The sequence below is a fragment of the Somniosus microcephalus genome, unplaced genomic scaffold (assembly GCF_052327205.1).
Source record: "Somniosus microcephalus isolate GS21.2 unplaced genomic scaffold, FLI_Smic_1.0 unresolved_chr1, whole genome shotgun sequence".
Taxonomy (NCBI): domain Eukaryota; kingdom Metazoa; phylum Chordata; class Chondrichthyes; order Squaliformes; family Somniosidae; genus Somniosus; species Somniosus microcephalus.
This window is the reverse complement of record NW_028225179.1, coordinates 45,824,701-45,844,214: the sequence shown is the minus strand read 5'-3', so window position 1 is coordinate 45,844,214 and position 19,514 is coordinate 45,824,701. Positions and strand designations below refer to the sequence as shown.

The 19,514-nt window shown below is 52.5% G+C and overlaps 1 protein-coding gene across 1 annotated transcript in view; it reads right to left on the bottom strand.

Moving 5' to 3' along the window:
- Positions 1-17,529, bottom strand: part of LOC147094897 (uncharacterized) — a 28,179-nt gene extending 10,650 nt beyond the window's left edge. The window contains exons 1-2 of the mRNA XM_085974525.1: positions 16,792-17,529; positions 8,757-8,861 (exon numbers count right to left, since the gene is read on the bottom strand). Of these exons, the coding sequence (XP_085830651.1) occupies positions 8,757-8,861; positions 16,792-16,885 (199 nt within the window). The 5' untranslated portion in view covers positions 16,886-17,529. The remainder of the gene's footprint in view (positions 1-8,756; positions 8,862-16,791) is intronic.
- Between the last annotated feature and the right edge of the window lie 1,985 nt (positions 17,530-19,514).

The window sequence follows — 19,514 nt, the reverse complement described above, 5'->3', positions numbered from 1 at the left end:
TCCTTGATCAAATGTCTGCGGATTCGGAGCGGCGCCACACCGAGTTCATGGGGGTTGTGGGACAGTTGCCTCAGGCCATTGAGTCCCTGGCTCATAGTGTGGCCGATTTCGGGGACTCACAGGCCAGGGGTGTCGAACAACTCGCGGCAGCACAGGACGCGAGTCGAGAGTTCATGAGTGGTGCCGTGCAGACACTGGCTGGTCTGATGCGGGCACAGACCAGGGCAGTACTGGCACTCACTGCTGCCACACTCACTGTGTCACGGACGCATCGCCAGGGCACCCGCCGCGCTGCTGCAGCACAGCGGTCTGGCCTTCACCAGATTGCTGCGCTTGCTGCAGTGCCAGCCCAGCCGACTGCCAGTGTCTCTGGCGACCAGCGAGCGCCTGGCATCAGCCAGCTTGCCCCCATTGCTGCAGCCGCCACTGCCACTCCCCCAGCCAAGGTGCGACGAGCTGCTGGAGAGACTGATGCTGGCCAGCCACAGCTGCAGCAGCCAGCAGCCGGCCCCTCCAGGGCCGGACCTCGTCTAGGCTGACCCCCAAGGGCATCTGCCGTCACGCATTGTGCCCCTCAGGAGCCTTCCCCCAGCCTTGCAACACCCACAGGGCCCAGGTTGAGGCGGAGCAGCAGGTCGGGCAGGGGCCGGAGAAGCCTGCACAAGGACTCGCCCTCTCGGCACACCCAGTAGAGTGTGTTGCCAAATGTTTTTTTATATGGGGGTGTTTGTGTTCTGTATGGGGGGGTTTGTCTTGGTAAGGCCGAGGATGAAGGCCAATTGGATGGACAAGTTTTGTTATTCCTCCCCAGGTTGTGGGAGTGAGATATGTTTTTGACTGTTTTTTGGGGGTCTTGTCTGTTTTTGTGTTTCATGTGGGAAGGGCCCTGAATTTGTTAAATAAAGCTTTTTATTTATTCAGCTTGTCCATGTGTCATGTTTCAAGTGGTTGTTGCGTTAACCGGCTGAGGGCTTGCGGAGCGGCTGCATTCAGGTGCGTTCATTGCCACAAGTCATTCCCTGACAGGGGGCCTAGAAGTGTCGTTCAATAAGCCGCCGGCGGACGGCCCTTGGACCTTGTGGCTCCCTCCTGGGCTGGTACTCCTCCTCCTCCTCCTCCTCCTCCTCATGGTCCTCCTGCTCGTCCTCCTGAGGTGGTGGTCCAACGTGAGGTGGCAGTGCCTGAGTCCTGCGGATAGCCAGGTTGTGCAGCATGCAGCAAACGACGACGAACTGGGGGACTCTATCCGGCGAATACTGTAGAGATCCGCCGGAACGATCCAGGCAGCGGAACCGTTGCTTGAGGACGCCAATCGTTTGCTCTATGATGTTCCTTGTGGCTTGATGGCTTTCGTTGTATGCCTCCTCAGCAGGGGTCCTGGACGCGCGGAGCGGGGTCATGAGCCATGTACACAAAGGGTAGCCCTTGTCCCCGATAAGCCATCCCCTTGGGGGAGGCTGTGCCTGGAACATGTCAGCCACAGTAGTCTGGCGCAGGATAAATGCATCGTGGCTGCTACCTGGAAAGCGGGCATTGACAGCTAGGATGCGCTGCCTGTGGTCACACACCAGCTGTACATTGAGGGAATGGTAGCCCTTCCGGTTGCGGTAATCCTCGGCATTGTCGATAGGTGCCCGCATAGCCACATGCGTGCAGTCAATGGCGCCCTGCACCATGGGGAAGTCGGCGATCCTGGCAAATCCGACTGCACGCTGCTCCTGCCTCTCTAGGGTCATGGGGAAGGAGATGAATTGGTGTCTCCTTGCGAAAAGGGCATCGGTGGCCTGCCGGATGCAGCGATGCACGGCGAACTGGGAGATGTTCGCTATGTCCCCAGCAGCGGCTTGGAAGGAGCCGCTTGCATAAAAGTTCAGAGCCACCGTGACCTTCACTTCCACCGAGAGAGACGTCCTGCACATCAGCTGTGGACGCAGATCTCTGTGAAGCAGCTGGCAGATCTCTGCAACCACCTCCCTTCTGAAGCGCAGCCTCTTAACACAATGCGCGACAGTCATGGTGAGATAGGACACCTGCTGGCGGTATTCCCTGAGTGGGTAAGGCCTACGTTGCCGACGCCTGATGGCCCCTCTGCATCTAGGCATGGCTGCCCCTCTCACACAGCGTCTGCGAGCCCTTCGCACATAATGCTGGAACTGAGGGTTGGAACCCCATGCAGCCCCCATAATATACTTGCAAACAGTCAAATCACAATGAGTCAAATTTCCAAGCTCTGGCCAGAAGCCAAAAATACCTCTCGTATGTTGTCCCAAATCAGTAAGGTCTGTTCCTTGGTCTCTGTCCAGAAATCCAAAGCACTAAAGTCATTGCAGCAAAATGGCTGGCCTTTATACCTCAGTCTAAGTGCCCTTTAATTAGCGCTCCCCGAGGCCCGCAGGGCCTCTGCTGCGTTCCACTTCACAGTTCTTAACAGCGCCACGCCCACATTGGGCGGGCGCCACTGAAGTTCCGGTTTGGGGCGCACAAACGGCGTTGCACGACGAAATGACGTCATAAGGTGCGCGCGCAGCTGAGCGCGCGCAAACACTTTGCGCTGGCGCAAAATGTCAACTGAAGTTGGGCGTGGGCGCAGGTCGCTCTGCGCCCGGGCGCAAAGTGCCTAGCGCTCGAAATCTACTCCTCTTATGGCGCTAACGGCTGGCGAACGCAACTGAATTTCTAGGCCGGCATCTCCGACAGTGCAGCGCTCACTCAGTACTGCCCCTCCGACAGTGCAGCGCTCCCTCAGTACTGCCCCTCCGACAGTGCGGAGCTCCCTCATTACTGCCCCTCCGACAGTGCGGAGCTCCCTAAGCACTGCCCCTCCGACAGTGCAGCGCTCCCTTAGTACTGCCCCTCCAACAGTGCAGCGCTCCCTCAGTACTACCCCTCTGACAGTGCAGCGCTCCCTCAGTAATGCCCCTCCGACAGTGCAGCGCTCCCTCAGTACTGCCCCTGGGACAGTGCGGCGGTCCCTCAGTACTGCCCCTCCGACAGTGCGGAGCTCCCTCAGTACTGCCCCTCCGACAGTGCGGAGCTCCCTAAGCACTGCCCCTCCGACAGTGCAGCGCTCCCTTAGTACTGCCCCTCCAACAGTGCAGCACTCCCTCAGTACTGCCCCTGCACAGTGCAGCGCTCCCTCAGTACTGTCCCTCCGACAGTGCGGAGTTCCCTAAGCACTTCCCCTCTGACAGAGCAGCGATCCCTTAGCACTGCCTCTCCGACAGTGCGGAGTTCCCTCAGTACTGCCCCTCCGACAGTGCGGCGCTCCCTCAGTACTGCCCCTGGGACAGTGCGGCGGTCCCTCAGTACTGCCCCTGGGACAGTGCGGCGGTCCCTCAGTACTGCCCCTGGGACAGTGCGGCGCTCCCTCAGTACTGCCCCTGGGACAGTGCGGCGCTCCCTCAGTACTGCCCCTGGGACAGTGCGGCGGTCCCTCAGTACTGCCCCTGGGACAGTGCGGCGCTCCCTCAGTACTGACCCTCCGACAGTGCGGCGCTCCCTCAGTACTGCCCCTGCACAGTGCAGCACTCCCTCAGTACTGCTCCTCCGACAGTGCGGCGCTCCCTCAGCACTGCCCCGGGACAGTGCGGCGGTCCCTCAGTACTGCCCCTGGGACAGTGCGGCGCTCCCTCAGTACTAACCCTCCGACAGTGCGGCGCTCCCTCAATACTGCCCCTGGGACAGTGCGGCGCTCCCTCAGTACTGCCCCTGGGACAGTGCGGCGCTCCCTCAGTACTGCCCCTGGGACAGTGCGGCGCTCCCTCAGTACTGCCCCTCCGACAGTGCAGCACTCCCTCAGTACTGCCCCTGGGACAGTGCGGCGCTCCCTCAGTACTGCCCCTGGGACAGTGCGGCACTCCCTCAGTGCTGCCCCTCCGACAGTGCAGCGCTCCCTCAGTACTGCCCCTCCGACAGTACAGCACTCCCTCAGTACTGCCCCTGGGACAGTGCGGCGCTCCCTCAGTACTGCCCCTCCGACAGTGCAGCGCTCCCTCAGTACTGCACTGGAGTGTCAGCCTAGATTTTTGTGCTCAAGTCCCTGGCGTGGGACTTGAACCCACGACTTTCTGACTCAGTGGCGAGGATGAGACGCACTGAGGGAGTGGCTGAGACGATCAATCTAACAATCTCAGTCTTGAAAGCTCTAATTGACCCTCAGCATCAACAGCCTTTTTGGGGGGGGCGAGAGTTCCAGATTTCCACTCACCCTTTGTGTGAAGAAGTGCTTCCTGACATCACCTCTGGCTCTAATTTTAAGGCTGTGCCCCCTTGTTCTAGACTCCCCCCCACCAGAGGAAATAGCTTCTCTCTCTCGATCTACTCTATCGAATCTTTTAATCATCTTAAACCCTCGATTAGATCACCCCTTAATCTTCTAAACTCGAGGGAATACAAGCCTGGTCTGTGCAACCTGTCCTTGTAATTTAAGCCTTTTAGCCCCCGGGTATCAGTCTGGTGAGTCTGCGCTGCTCCCCCTGCAAGGCCGATATATCCTTCCCGAGGTGTGGTGCCCGGAACAGACGGCAGTGACTCCAGGTGTGGTCTGACCAGAGATACTCCATTGAATCCCTTTAATCCTCTTCAAAACTTCGGTAAGATCATTCTCTCTACCTGCTTAGGGACTGCTGGGAGGGGGTTAAGACATTCCATTTCTGCGGATGGGAAAAGTCCCGATCAATAGCAGATTTTTAAAAATTCATTCACGGGATGTGGGCGTTGCTGGCAAGGCTGGCATTTATTGCCCATCTCTAATCGCCCTCGAGAAGGTGGTGGTGAGCCACCCTCTTGAACCGCTGCAGTCCGTGTGGTGAAGGTGCTCCCACAGTGCTGTTAGGGAGGGAGTTCCAGGATTTTGACCCAGCGACGATGAAGGAACGGCTGATATATTTCTAAGTCGGGATGGTGTGTGATTTGGAGGGGAGCTTGGAGGTGGTGGTGTTCCCATGTGCCTGCTGCCCTTGTCCTTCAAGGTGGAAGAGGTCGCGGGTTTGAGAGGTGCTGCCGAAGAAGCCTTGGCGAGTTGCTGCAGTGCATCTTGTAGATGGTACACACTGCAGCCACGGTGCGCCGGTGGTGGAGGGAGTGAATGTTTAAGGTGGTAGATAGAATTTCTTCACCCAGAGGGTGGTGAACCTGTGGAATTCTCTACCACAGAAGGCAGTTGAGGCCAATTCATTAAATACATTGAAGAAGGAGTTAGGTGTATTTCTTAAGGCTAAAGGGATCAAGGGATATGGGGAGAAGGCAGGGACAGGGTACTGAATTTGGATGATCAGCCATGATCTCATTAAATGGCGGAACAGGCTCGAGGGGCCGAATGGCCTACTCCTGCTCCTATCTTCTATGTTTCTATGGGGTGCCAATCAAGCGGGCTGCTTTGTCCTGTATGGTGTCGAGATTCTTGAGTGTTGTTGGAGCTGCACTCATCCAGGCAAGTGGAGAGTATTCCATCACACTCCTGACTTGTGCCTTGTAGATGGTGGAAAGGCTTTGGGGAGTCAGGAGGTGAGACACTCGCCGCAGAATACCCAGCCTCTGACCTGCTCTTGTTGCCACAGTATTTATGTGGCTGGTCCAGTTAAGTTTCTGGTCAATGGTGACCCCCCAGGATGTTGATGGTGGGGTGGTGGGATTTGGCAATGGTAATGCCGTTGATGTCATGGGGTGGTAGTTAGACTCTCGCTTGTTGGAGATGGTCATTGCCTGGCACTTCTGTGGCACGAATGTTAAATGCCACTGATCAGAGTTGCTGCAGTGCATCTTGTAGATGGTACACACTGCAGCCACGGTGCGCCGGTGGTGGAGGGAGTGAATGTTTAAGGGGTGGTTGGGGTGCCAATCAAGCGGGCTGCTTTGTCAGTGGATGGGTGGTTAACTACCCACATTAAGGGAAGGGTAGCGCCCCCCCCCTACTCATTTAAAGGTCAGGGAGAATATTTTCTGCCCTCCTATCCCATCTCCGTCTTTCAGATGAGACATTAAACCGAGGGCCCCATCTGACCTCTCAGGTAGATGTAACGATCCCACATCACTACTGGGAAGAGCAGGGAGGAGTTCTCCCCAGTGTTCGGACCAATGATTGTCCCTCAACCAAGATCACTAAAAAAACAGATTATCATAGAAAGATACAGCACAGAAGGAGGCCATTCGGCCCATCGTGCCTGTGCCGGCTCTTTGGTCGAGCTCTCCAATTAATCCCACTTCCCTGCTCTTCCCCCACAGCCCTGCAAATTTTTCCCCTTCGAGTATTTATCCAATTCCCTTTTGAAAGTTACCATTGAATCTGCTCCCACCGCCCTTTCAGGCAGCGCATTCCAGATCACAACAACTCGCTGCGTAAAATACATTCTCCTCATCTCCCCCTCTGGTTCTTTTGCCAATCACCTTAAATCTGTGTCCTCTGGTTACCGACCCTCCTGCCACTGGAAACAGTTTCTCCTTATTTACTCTATCAAAATCCTTCATGGTTTTGATATCAAATCTCCCCTTAACCTTCTCTGCTCTAAGGAGAACAATCCCAGCTTCTCCAGTCTCTCAACATCACTGAAGTCCTTCATCCCTGGTACCATTCTGGTCAATCTCCCCTTAACCTTCTCTGCTCTAAGGAGAACAACCCCAGCTTCTCCAGTCTCTCCACATCACTGAAGTCCCTCATCCCTGGTACCATTCTGGTCAATCTCCCCTTAACCTTCTCTGCTCTAAGGAGAACAACCCCAGCTTCTCCAGTCTCTCCACGTAACTGAAGTCCCTCATCCCTGGTACCATTCTGGTCAATCTCCCCTTAACCTTCTCTGCTCTAAGGAGAACAACCCCAGCTTCTCCAGTCTCTCCACATCACTGAAGTCCCTCATCCCCGGTACCATTCTGGTCAATCTCTCCTTAACCTTCTCTGCTCTAAGGAGAACAACCCCAGCTTCTCCAGTCTCTCCACATCACTGAAGTCCCTCATCCCTGGTACCATTCTGGTCAATCTCCCCTTAACCTTCTCTGCTCTAAGGAGAACAATCCCAGCTTCTCCAGTCTCTCCACGTAACTGAAGTCCCTCATCCCTGGTACCATTCTGGTCAATCTCCCCTTCACCCTCTCCAAGGCCTTGACATCCTTCCTAAAGTGTGATGCCGAGAATTGGACACAATACTCCCGCTGGGCCCTAACCAGTGGTTTATAAAGGGTTTAGCATAACTTCCTTGCTTTTGTACTCTATGGGCTGGATTTTATCAATGGTGGCGTTTAGGAGGCGGGACTCCTACTTTTTGGGTTGTAGTCCCGCCTCCATCGAGTTGTGGCCAACCCACTCGATTTTCCGTTGATTGACCTTGTTGAACCCGCCCAGCGGGCTCAGCAGGCCCATTAAGGGCCACCCGGCAACAGGTGATGTCACAGATTGACATTTCATCTGTCAAGAGCTTTTGACAGATGAAATATCAGCGGTTGATGGCTCTGTGAAGCTGTCAAACACTGATAATCTGTACACCAAGTTAATTCCTTCCTCTCAGGCTGATTTAGAGATCTCTCCAGAACAGAAAGCCGAGGCTGCAGCTTTTGACAGCTCGCGGCCATTCTGCTTTCTGTGCCGGTGAGATGAGGGACTCCCGAGACCTGAAGGAAGGAAGCCTGCATTAGTAAGTAATGGTAAGTAAAACTAATTTAAACACTTTACACACACCAAACACACTTACCTCTGCACTCATGCACCCATCACTCACCTGAACACTGACATCTCGAACCCTCCAAGTCCCTCAGCCCGACGGTCCGCCTCGCTAACTTGGCGTGGTTTGGAGCCATCGGGCAGCCCACACTTCAGGGCTAAAAATAGGGATTAGGCCAAAAACTGCCTGTTAACTACCTGTTAACAGGCAGTTAATTGGCACTAATCTCCTTCCCGCCTCAGGGAGGCAGCTCCCAGCACAGGTCAGGTACCCGCCTCCTGGGAAACGGGCATGGAGGTGGGTTGGGGGCAGGATGGGTTCGTGCCCCCCTGATTTTGCAATTTTAACCTCCCTCACGCCTCCAATCCCGCCTCAATGACCCAATGAAATTTGAGCCCTATGCCTCTATTCATAAAGCCAAGGATACCGTATGCATTTCTTAACTTCCTTCTCAACTTCTCCCGCCACCTTCAAAGGTTTGTGTTCATACACCCCCAGGTGTCTCTGTTCCTGCACCCTCTTTAAAATTTAGTTTATATTGCCTCTCCGAATTCTTCCGACCAAAATGTATCACTTCACATTTCTCTGCATTAAACTGCATCTGCCCTGTGTCTGCCCATTTCACCAGTCTGCCTGGGTCCTCCTGAAGTCTGTTACTGTCCTCCTCACACTTTACTTCATTTCTGAATTTTGTGTCGTCTGCAAACTTTGAAATTATGCCCCTGTGTACCCAAGTCCAGCTCACTAATATATATCAAAAAGAGCAGTGGTCCCTGTACCAGAACACTACCGTATACGTCCCTCCAGTCTGAAAAACAACCGTTCACCGCTGCTCTCTGCTTTCTGTCCCTGAGCCAATTTGGTATCCTTGCTACCACTGTCCCTTTAAACCCACGAGCTTCAATTGCCTGGTCATTTACCTCAGTGCTGTTTGTGGGAGCTTGCTGTGTGCAAATTGGCTGCACATTACAAGAGTGACCACACCTCAAAAAGCGCTTCATCCTGAGGTTGTTAAAGGCGCTGAATGCAAAGTCCTTTCTTTCGCTTTACCTTGTCAAGGCTTTGAAATGGCAGAAAAAAATATATATTGGAAGAGATCAGACTTACCTTTAGGACACGTGTCACATCCTGGGGTCTTGGACTGGTTCTTGCATATGGTGCAAGAGAGACACTTCAAATTATCTTCATTCCAAAACTGGTCAGAGGCGCAGTCTGTGGACAGCAAAACAAGGGTCAAAGATCGAAAAGGAGAGTCACTTTTCAAAATTGTCCTTTCCCCCTCTGGGACGGGGTGTCACAGTGTGTTAGATACACTGTCCTTTCCCCCTCTGGGACGGGGTGTCACAGTGTGTTAGATACACTGTCCTTTCCCCCTCTGGGACCGGGTGTCACAGTGCGTTAGATACACTGTCCTTGCCCCCTCTGGGACGGGGTGTCACAGTGCGTTAGATACACTGTCCTTTCCCCCTCTGAGACTGGGTGTCACACTGCGTTAGATACACTGTCCTTTCCCCCTCTGGGACCAGGTGTCACAGTGCGTTAGATACACTGTCCTTTCCCCCTCTGGGACCGGGTGTCACAGTGCGTTAGATACACTGTCCTTGCCCCCTCTGGGACGGGGTGTCACAGTGCGTTAGATACACTGTCCTTTCCCCCTCTGAGACTGGGTGTCACACTGCGTTAGATACACTGTCCTTGCCCCCTCTGGGACCGGGTGTCACAGTGCGTTAGATACACTGTCCTTTCCCCCTCTGAGACTGGGTGTCACAGTGCGTTAGATACAATGTCCTTTCCCCCTCTGTGACCGGGTGTCACAGTGCGTTTGATACAGTGCCTTTATTTAGATCAACTTCATGAAGGAATAGACTTTGGAGATCGTATCTCTGAATTTCGGAACCTTTAGTGCAGACATCAAACTCACTGAGTCAGAGTTCTGAATGGCGAGGAGGTGCAGTGAATGTGGACACTCGCACGATAGTCGGCAGCCACATCCTGCCAGACAGGCATGGCCTTCAAATGTCTGGTCATTAGATTGACGGAGAGAGGACGAGAGAGAAGGGAAAGAGATAGGAAGAGGTAGAGGGAGAGAGAGCAGAGAGACAGAGAGGGAGAGGGGGAGGTTGGCAGAGAGGCAGAGAGATAGAGGGAGAGGACGGAGGGAGAGGGGGAGGTTGGCAGAGAGGCAGAGAGAGAGGGAGAGTAGGGAGGGAGAGCAGAGAGGGAGAGGGGGAGGTCAGCAGTGAGCCAGAGAGAGAGAGGGAGGAAGAGAGAGGGAGAGGCAGAGAGACATAGAAGGAGCGAGGGTGAGAGGGCGAGAGGCAGAGAGGCTATAAGAGAGAGAGGGAGATTGGGAGGGAGAGAGAGTAAGAGGGAAAGGGAGGGAGCGAGAGGCAGAGAGAGCGTGGCTGGGTAGATAGAGAGGCAGAAAGATGGAGAGGGAGATATTGAGAGGTGGAGGGGGAGGGATTGAGAGAGGGAATGAGAGAGGGAGAGGGAGAGAGAGTGAGAGAGAAGAAGGGAGAGGAAGAGGGAGTGAGGGAGAGAGAGGGAGAGTGAGGAAGAGAGAGCGAGAGACAAAGTGTAGTTAAATAGAATTGAAGAAAGTGATAAAATACAGGACGACATTAATAAACTTGGAGAATGGGCATGTAATTGGCAAATTAACTTCAATATAGAAAAGTGTGAGGTGGTACCTTTTGGTAGAAAGAATAAGTAGGCCACATACTGCTTCGAAAACAATGTCTGAATGGGGTAGAGGAACAGAGAGACCTAGGGCTACAGGTACACTCTTGGAGCACTGTGCACAGTTCTGGTCTCCATATACCTTGGTTAGACCACACTTGGAGCGCTGTGCACAGTTCTGGTCTCCATATACCTTGGTTAGGCCACACTTGGAGCACTGTGCACAGTTCTGGTCTCCATATACCTTGGTTAGGCCACACTTGGAGCACTGTGCACAGTTCTGCTCTCCATATACCTTGGTTAGACCACACTTGGAGCACTGTGCACAGTTCTAGTCTCCATATACCTTGGTTAGACCGCACTTGGAGCACTGTGCACAGTTCTAGTCTCCATATACCTTGGTTAGGCCACACTTGGAGCACTGTGCACAGTTCTGGTCTCCATATACCTTGGTTAGGCCACACTTGGAGCACTGTGCACAGTTCTGGTCTCCATATAACTTGGTTAGACCACACTTGGAGCACTGTGCACAGTTCTGGTCTCCATATACCTTGGTTAGGCCACACTTGGAGCACTGTGCACAGTTCTGGTCTCCATATACCTTGGTTAGACCACACTTGGAGCACTGTGCACAGTTCTGGTCTCCATATAACTTGGTTAGACCACACTTGGAGCACTGTGCACAGTTCTGGTCTCCATATACCTGGGTTAGACCACACTTGGAGCACCGTGCAGAGTTCTGGTCTCCATATACCTTGGTTAGACCACACTTGGAGCATTGTGCACAGTTCTGGTCTCCATATACCTTGGTTAGGCCACACTTGGAGCACTGTGCACAGTTCTGGTCTCCATATACCTTGGTTAGGCCACACTTGGAGCACTGTGCACAGTTCTGGTTTCCATATTATAAAAAGGATATTGGGGCACTGGAGAAGGTGTAAAAAAAGATTCACTGGAATGATACCAGACTGAGAGGTTATAACTATCGGGAAAGAGTGAACATGCTGGGGCTCTTTTCTCTAGAAAAGAGAAGGCTGAGGGGTGACCTGATCGAGGTCTTTAGGATTATGAAAGGTTTCGATAGGGTAGACGTAGAGAAGATGTTTCCACTTGTGGGGGAGACCAGAACTAGGGGGCATTAATAAAAGATAGTCACTGATAAATCAAATAGGGAATTCAGGAGAAACTTCTTTACCCAGAGAGTGGTTAGAACGTGGAACTCGCTACCACAGGGAGCGGTGGAGGCGAATAGTATCGATGCGTTTAAGGGGAAGCTAGACAAGCACATGAGGGAGAAAGGAATCGAAGGATATGTCGAAGAGGGATAGGAGGAGGCTCGTGTGAAGCAGAAACACCGGCATGGACCAGTTGGACTGAATGGCCTGTTTCTGTGCTGTAGACTAGATTTAACAGAGAGAGAGAGAGAGAGGGAGCGAGGGAGAGAGATTGAAGATTGCCACTTCCCCTCGCTGACACACAATCTAAATGATGAGTCAGTTGAGCGGAACTACTCGACTGATACAAAGAGATTAGCCAGTCTCACCATCAGGGACGCCTTTTAAAGAGAGTGTCTCACCATCAGGTACCCCTTTTAAAGAGAGAGTCTCACCATCAGGGACCCCTTTTAAAGAGAGAGTCTCTCCATCAGGGGCCTCTTTTAAAGAGAGAGTCTCACCATCAGGGACCCCTTTTAAAGAGAGAGTCTCACCATCAGGGACCCCTTTCAAAGAGAGAGTCACACCATCAGGGACCCCTTTTAAAGAGAGAGTCTCACCATCAGGGACCCCTTTTAAAGAGAGAGTCTCACCATCAGGGACCCCTTTTAAAGAGAGAGTCTCACCATCAGGGACCCCTTTCAAAGAGAGAGTCTCACCATCAGGGACCCCTTTTAAAGAGAGAGTCTCACCATCAGGGACCCCTTTCAAAGAGAGAGTCTCACCATCAGGGACCCCTTTTAAAGAGAGAGTCTCACCATCAGGGACCCCTTTTAAAGAGAGAGTCTCTCCATCAGGGACCCCTTTTAAAGAGGGAGTCTCACCATCAGGGACCCCTTTTAAAGAGGGAGTCTCACCATCAGGGACCCCTTTTAAAGAGAGAGTCTCACCATCAGGGACCCCTTTTAAATAGAGAGTCTCACCATCAGGGACCCCTTTCAAAGAGAGAGTCTCACCATCAGGGACCCCTTTTTAGGAGAGAGTCTCACCATCAGGGACCCCTTTTAAAGAGAGAGTCTCACCATCAGGGACCCCTTTTAAAGAGAGAGTCTCACCATCAGGGACCCCTTTTAAAGAGAGAGTCTCACCATCAGGGACCCCTTTTAAAGAGAGAGTCTCACCATCAGGGACCCCTTTTAAAGAGAGAGTCTCACCATCAGGGACCTCTTTTAAAGAGAGAGGTGGAAAAATTTGGTTGCTTTGCACCTCCAATTAGCGCCCTAAGATGGCGCTAATGGGGCACAAAGCGACTAGCGCCTGGGCGCGGCGATGTTCGCGCCGCTCGCGAAATTGACCAGACATTTTGCGACGGCGCTATACACTACCGCCACGATCTCCTGCGCCCGCAGATCGTGACGTCAGTCGAGCGTGCAATGCACCGGTAGTGCCCCGGACCAGATATTGAGTGGCGCCCCCTGCCTTACCGCCTGCCACTAGCAATGACAGGTTGAGGGGAGCGTTATGCTGTCAGAAAGGGACTGGGGGAGCGCTATTTAAAGGCGACCACTTCCTGCCTTTTTTTGTCGGTGACATTTTTGCACCACGCATTCTGAGAGAGAGAGAGAGAGAGAGACTTCTGGAGAGATTCAATGGTGTGTGAAGGAGTTTTGGGTACTGAGCAGCACTTTGCAGGTTCATTTTGATTTGACCTTCCTGGTATCGATTTAGAGGAGACTGTGGGGGCTGCGCTCTGAGCTCTTTCCCTGGGCCTCTCCATTGTTCTTTCCAGCAGATTTGATGTACAGGTCTCTCCAGGCTGAGATTCAAGGCTGCAATGAGCAGGGTGTGGATGGAGAGCAAGATCGACCCTCCCCTTGAAGAACTGGCCGGCGCCAGTGTGTCTGTGTTCCATTGCTTACTGACATCACATGAGCTTCGCCAGCGCTCTGAGGTAGCGCCTCGCTCCTCGGCGTTAGCGCCTTAAGACAGGTGTGTAGCGCCTGATTTAGCGCTCCAATCACCTCCAGGGGCGATAGAAGCCAAGTTTGCAGTCGGTGGCGATAATTAGCGCCAGGTGCAAAACTTTACGCCCGGCCGATAATTGCGTCCCAAACGGGCCGATACTGAATTTCTTCCCCAGAGTCTCACCATCAGGGACCCCTTTTAAAGAGAGAGTCTCTCCATCAGGGACCCCTTTTAAAGAGAGAGTCTCTCCATCAGGGACCCCTTTTAAAGAGAGAGTCTCTCCATCAGGGACCCCTTTTAAAGAGAGAGTCTCTCCATCAGGGACCCCTTTTAAAGAGAGAGTCTCTCCATCAGGGACCCCTTTTAAAGAGGGAGTCTCACCATCAGGGACCCCTTTTAAAGAGCGAGTCTCTCCATCAGGGACCCCTTTTAAAGAGGGAGTCTCACCATCAGGGACCCCTTTTAAAGAGCGAGTCTCTCCATCAGGGACCCCTTTTAAAGAGGGAGTCTCACCATCAGGGACCCACCCCTTCTGGCTCCTTGCCTTGGGATTATATCTCTTTTGTGGCTTGGCACCTGTTCAGATGCTGGCAGTGTCAGCCTTTGATCTGCTGCCAGGGTGGTTGAGTTCAAGGAAAGCCTGAGTTAGAAGAATTGTTCTTGTTGTCACCCAGAGCAGGGCAGGTACACTTTTCCAGGAGCTGATTTGCATAGGGATTTAACTCTTGTCCCCTTACCGTAAAGCTTCACCTCTTCAGCTTTTTATTCCCGTCAAGGCCTCACCTCTTGTGTACCGAGTGTCAACACTCTTCCTCCTGACTTGCTCGCTGAGAGAGGGGGGCTACATTGAATCCTCCCCCCCCCCCCCACCCCCCGAGACCTCAGCTCACACTTACACAGAGCAGGAAAGGCCCAGGTCCCATCCCGGCCTAGTTCTCAGTTAGCTCTGTTCTCACCTGGCGCGAGACTGAGCACAAGTGTACCAGAGGTGTACAGTCTCTCTCTCCCTCTCACACTCTCTCTATCCCAGTATCAGAGAGGTCTACAGTCTCTCTCTCTCTCACACACTCTCTCTATCCCAGTATCAGAGAGGTCTACAGTCTCTCTCTCTCTCACACACTCTCTCTATCCCAGTATCAGAGAGGTCTACAGTCTCTCTCTCCCTCTCACACTCTCTCTATCCCAGTATCAGAGAGGTGTGCAGTCTCTCTCTCTCTCACACACTCTCTCTATCCCAGTATCAGAGAGGTCTACAGTCTCTCTCTCTCTCACACACTCTCTCTATCCCAGTATCAGAGAGGTGTGCAGTCTCTCTCTCCCTCTCACACACTCTCTCTATCCCAGTATCAGAGAGGTGTGCATTCTCTCTCTCCCTCTCACACTCTCTCTATCCCAGTATCAGAGAGGTGTACAGTCTCTCTCTCTCTCACACACTCTCTCTATCCCAGTATCAGAGAGGTGTACAGTCTCTCTCTCCCTCTCACACTCTCTCTATCCCAGTATCAGAGAGGTCTACAGTCTCTCTCTCTCTCACACACTCTCTCTACCCCAGTATCAGAAAGATGTACAGTCTCTCTCTCCCTCTCACACTCTCTCTATCCCAGTATCAGAGAGGTCTACAGTCTCTCTCTCCCTCTCACACTCTCTCTATCCCAGTATCAGAGAGGTGTGCAGTCTCTCTCTCTCTCACACACTCTCTCTATCCCAGTATCAGAGAGGTCTACAGTCTCTCTCTCCCTCTCACACTCTCTCTATCCCAGTATCAGAGAGGTCTACAGTCTCTCTCTCTCTCACACACTCTCTCTACCCCAGTATCAGAAAGATGTACAGTCTCTCTCTCTCTCTCACACACTCTCTCTACCCCAGTATCAGAGAGGTGTGCAGTCTCTCTCTCCCTCTCACACTCTCTCTACCCCAGTATCAGAGAGGTGTGCAGTCTCTCTCTCCCTCTCACACTCTCTCTATCCCAGAATCAGAGAGGTGTACAGTCTCTCTCTCTCTCACACACTCTCTCTACCCCAGTATCAGAAAGATGTACAGTCTCTCTCTCTCTCTCTCACACTCTCTCTATCCCAGTATCAGAGAGGTCTACAGTCTCTCTCTCTCTCACACACTCTCTCTACCCCAGTATCAGAGAGGTGTGCAGTCTCTCTCTCCCTCTCACACTCTCTCTATCCCAGTATCAGAGAGGTGTACAGTCTCTCTCTCTCTCTCACACACTCTCTCTACCCCAGTATCAGAAAGATGTACAGTCTCTCTCTCTCTCACACACTCTCTCTATCCCAGTATCAGAGAGGTGTGCAGTCTCTCTCTCCCTCTCACACTCTCTCTATCCCAGTATCAGAGAGGTGTGCAGTCTCTCTCTCTCTCTCACACACTCTCTCTATCCCAATATCAGAGAGGTGTACAGTCTCTCTCTCTCTCTCACACTCTGTCTATCCCAGTATCAGAGAGGTGTACAGTCTCTCTCTCTCTCTCACACTCTCTCTATCCCAGTATCAGAGAGGTCTACAGTCTCTCTCTCTCTCACACACTCTCTCTACCCCAGTATCAGAAAGATGTACAGTCTCTCTCTCTCTCACACACTCTCTCTACCCCAGTATCAGAAAGATGTACAGTCTCTCTCTCTCTCACACACTTTCTCTATCCCAATATCAGAGAGGTGTACAGACTCTCTCTCTCTCTCTCAGACACTCTCTCTATCCCAGTATAATTGAGAAGTACAATCTCTCTCTCTTTTTCACACTCTCTCTATCCCAGTAGAAGAGGTGTACAGTCTATCTCTCTCTCTCACTCTCTGTCGCTCTCTCTCTGTCTCTCTCCCTCTCTCTCTCCCTGTCTCTCTCCCTCTCTCTCTCTCTGTCTCTCTCCCTGTCTCTGTCTCTCTCCCTGTCTCTCTCTCTCTCTCTCCCTGTCTCTCTCCCTGTCTCTCTCTCTCCCTCTCTCCTTGTCTCTCTCCCTGTCTCTCTCTCTCCTTCTCTCTCTCTCTCTCTCCCCTGTCTCTCTCTCTCTACCCGGCCTCTCTCTCTCTCTCTCTCTTTCTCCCTGTCTCACTCCTTCTCTCCCCTTCCTCTCTCCACCCATCTCTCCCTCACCGTCTTCCCCTCAATCTCCCTCTTCTCTCTCTCCTCCCTCTCTCTCCTTCTCTCTCTCTCTCTCCTCGCTCTCTCTATTTCCCCTCTCTTTCCCCGTCTCTCTCTCTCTTTCTCTCCTTCTCTCTCTCCTCCCTCTGGCGATGTCTGGGAGCTGTCAATCAGGAAGGAGCAGACGGGTGACAGTTCTCGGGGGGGGGGAGCGTGGGGAGGGGGACGTTGGGGGGAGCGCGGACTGGTGGTACTTACTCGAGGAGGCTTCTCGCTCGCTCCGCAGGACGGGGGCGCCAGACAGGCACAGAATCAGGCCGAGGGCCAGGACGGTAGACAGCTCGCTCTTCATCGCCACCTCCGCCTCCTTCCCTCTGTCCGCTCTCGCTCTCCACCACTTGGTCACCCCGGTTTGTAGGTCAGGTTCGTTTGTCTTTCAGTCGCCAGTGTCGGAGACCTCCCGTGCTCGCTCTCTCTCTCTCTCTCTCTCTCTTTCTGCCTCTCTCCCACACTTTCCCTATCCCAGTATAGCGGAGTTGTACAGTCTCTCTCTCTCTCTCTCTGTCTCACTCTCTCTCTTTCTGTCTGTCTCACTCTCTGTCTCTCACACACTCTCGCTCTCTCTCTCTCTCTCTCTTTGTCTCACTCTCTGTCTCTCACACACTCCCTCTCTGGCTCGCACACACTCTCTCTCTCTCTCTGTCTGTCTCACCCTCTGTCTCTCACACACTCTCTCTCTCTGTCTGTCTCACTCTCTCTCGCTCTCTGTCTCTCTCTCTCTTTCTCGCTCTCTGTGTCTCACACTCTCTCTCTTTCTCTCTTTCTCTCTCTGTCTCACACTCTGTCTCTCACGCTCTGTCTCTCTTTCTTTCTCTGTCTGTCTCTCTCTGTCTTGCTCTCGCTCTCGGTCCCGCTTGCTCGCCGGCTCTGTGTCTCGGACTAACTGGTGACTCAGCCAGCCGACTGCTTTCTCTCTACAGCTGATGTGAGTGCGGGGGAGGAACAAGACTGAAATCCCATGAAAGGGGAGGCTCAGGGCTTCCGAGAGCGACGTCACAGCCCGCAGGGACTTTCTTAAAGTGAACCAGGATTCCAGGTACAGCAACCCAAATCCCAACCTCACTTCATGACCCACACACAGACACACAGACACAGACACAGACACACACACACAGACACTCACACAGACACACACATACAGACACACAGACACAGACAGACACACACAGACAGACACACAGACAGACACTCACACAGACACACAGACAGACACAAATACAGACACACAGACAGACACACAGACAGACAGACACAGACATACACACACACAGACACTCACACAGACACACACATACAGACACACAGACACACAGACAGACACACACACAGACACACACACACAGACACACACACACACAGACAGGCACACACAGACACACAGACAGACAGACACACACACACAGACATACACACACACAGACACACTTACACAGACACACACATAGTATCACATATAATGTACCCCACAGAAACTGACCAATCAGCCCAACGTGTCTGTGCCAGTGTTTCTGCTCCACACCAGCCTCCTCCCACCCCGTCAACATAACCTTCTATTCCTTTCTCCCTCGTGTGTTTATCTAGCTTCCCCTGAAATGAATCGATACTATTCGCCTCAACTCCCTGTGGTAGCGAGTTCCACGTTCTCACCACTCTCTGGGTAAAGAAGTTTCTCCTGAATTCCCTATTGGATTTATTAGTGACTATCTTATATTGATGGCCCCTAGTTCTGGTCTCCCCCACAAGTGGAAACATCTTCTCTACGTCTACCCCATCGAAACATTTCATCATCCTAAAGACCTCGACCAGGTCACCCCTCAGTGTTCTCTTTTCTAGAGAAAAGAGCCCCAGCCTGTTCAATCTTTCCCGATAGCTATAACCTCTCAGTCTGGTATCATTCTAGTAAATATTTTATGCACCTTCTCTATGTCCTTTATATAATATGGAGACTAGAACTGTGCACAGTGCTCCAAGTGTGGTCTAACCAAGGTATATGGAGACCAGAACTGTGCACAGTGCTCCAAGTGTGGTCTAACCAAGGTATATGGAGACCAGAACTGTGCACAGTGCTCCAAGTGTGGTCTACCCAAGGTACATGGAGACCAGAACTGTGCACAGTGCTCCATGTGTGGTCTAACCAAGGTATATGGAGACCAGAACTGTGCACAGTGCTCCAAGTACGGCCTAACCAAGGTATATGGAGAACAGAACTGTGCACAGTGCTCCAAGTGTGGACTAACCAAGGTATATGGAGACCAGAACTGTGCACAGTGCTCCAAGTGTGGTCTAACCAAGGTATATGGAGACCAGAACTGTGCACAGTGCTCCAAGTACGGCCTAACCAAGGTATATGGAGAACAGAACTGTGCACAGTGCTCCAAGTGCAGTCTAACCAAGGTATATGGAGACCAGAACTGTGCACAGTGCACCAAGTACGGCCTAACCAAGGTATATGGAGACCAGAACTGTGCACAGTGCCCCAAGTGTGGTCTAACCAAGGTAGGTGGAGACCAGAACTGTGCACAGTGTTCCAAGTGTGGTCTAACCAAGGTATATGGAGACCAGAACTGTGCACAGTGCTCCAAGTGCAGTCTAACCAAGTTATGTGGAGACCAGAACTGTGCACAGTGCTCCAAGTGTGGACTAACCAAGGTATATGGAGACCAGAACTGTGCACAGTGCACCAAGTACAGCCTAACCAAGGTATATGGAGAACAGAACTGTGCACAGTGCTCCAAGTACGGCCTAACCAAGGTAAGAGAACAGAACTGTGCACAGTGCTCCAAGTACGGCCTAACCAAGATATAGGGAGACCAGAACTGTACACAGTGCTCCAAGTGTGGTCTAACCAAGGCATATGGAGACCAGAACTGTGCACAGTGCTCCAAGTGTGCCTTGACCAAGGCATATGGAGACTAGAACTG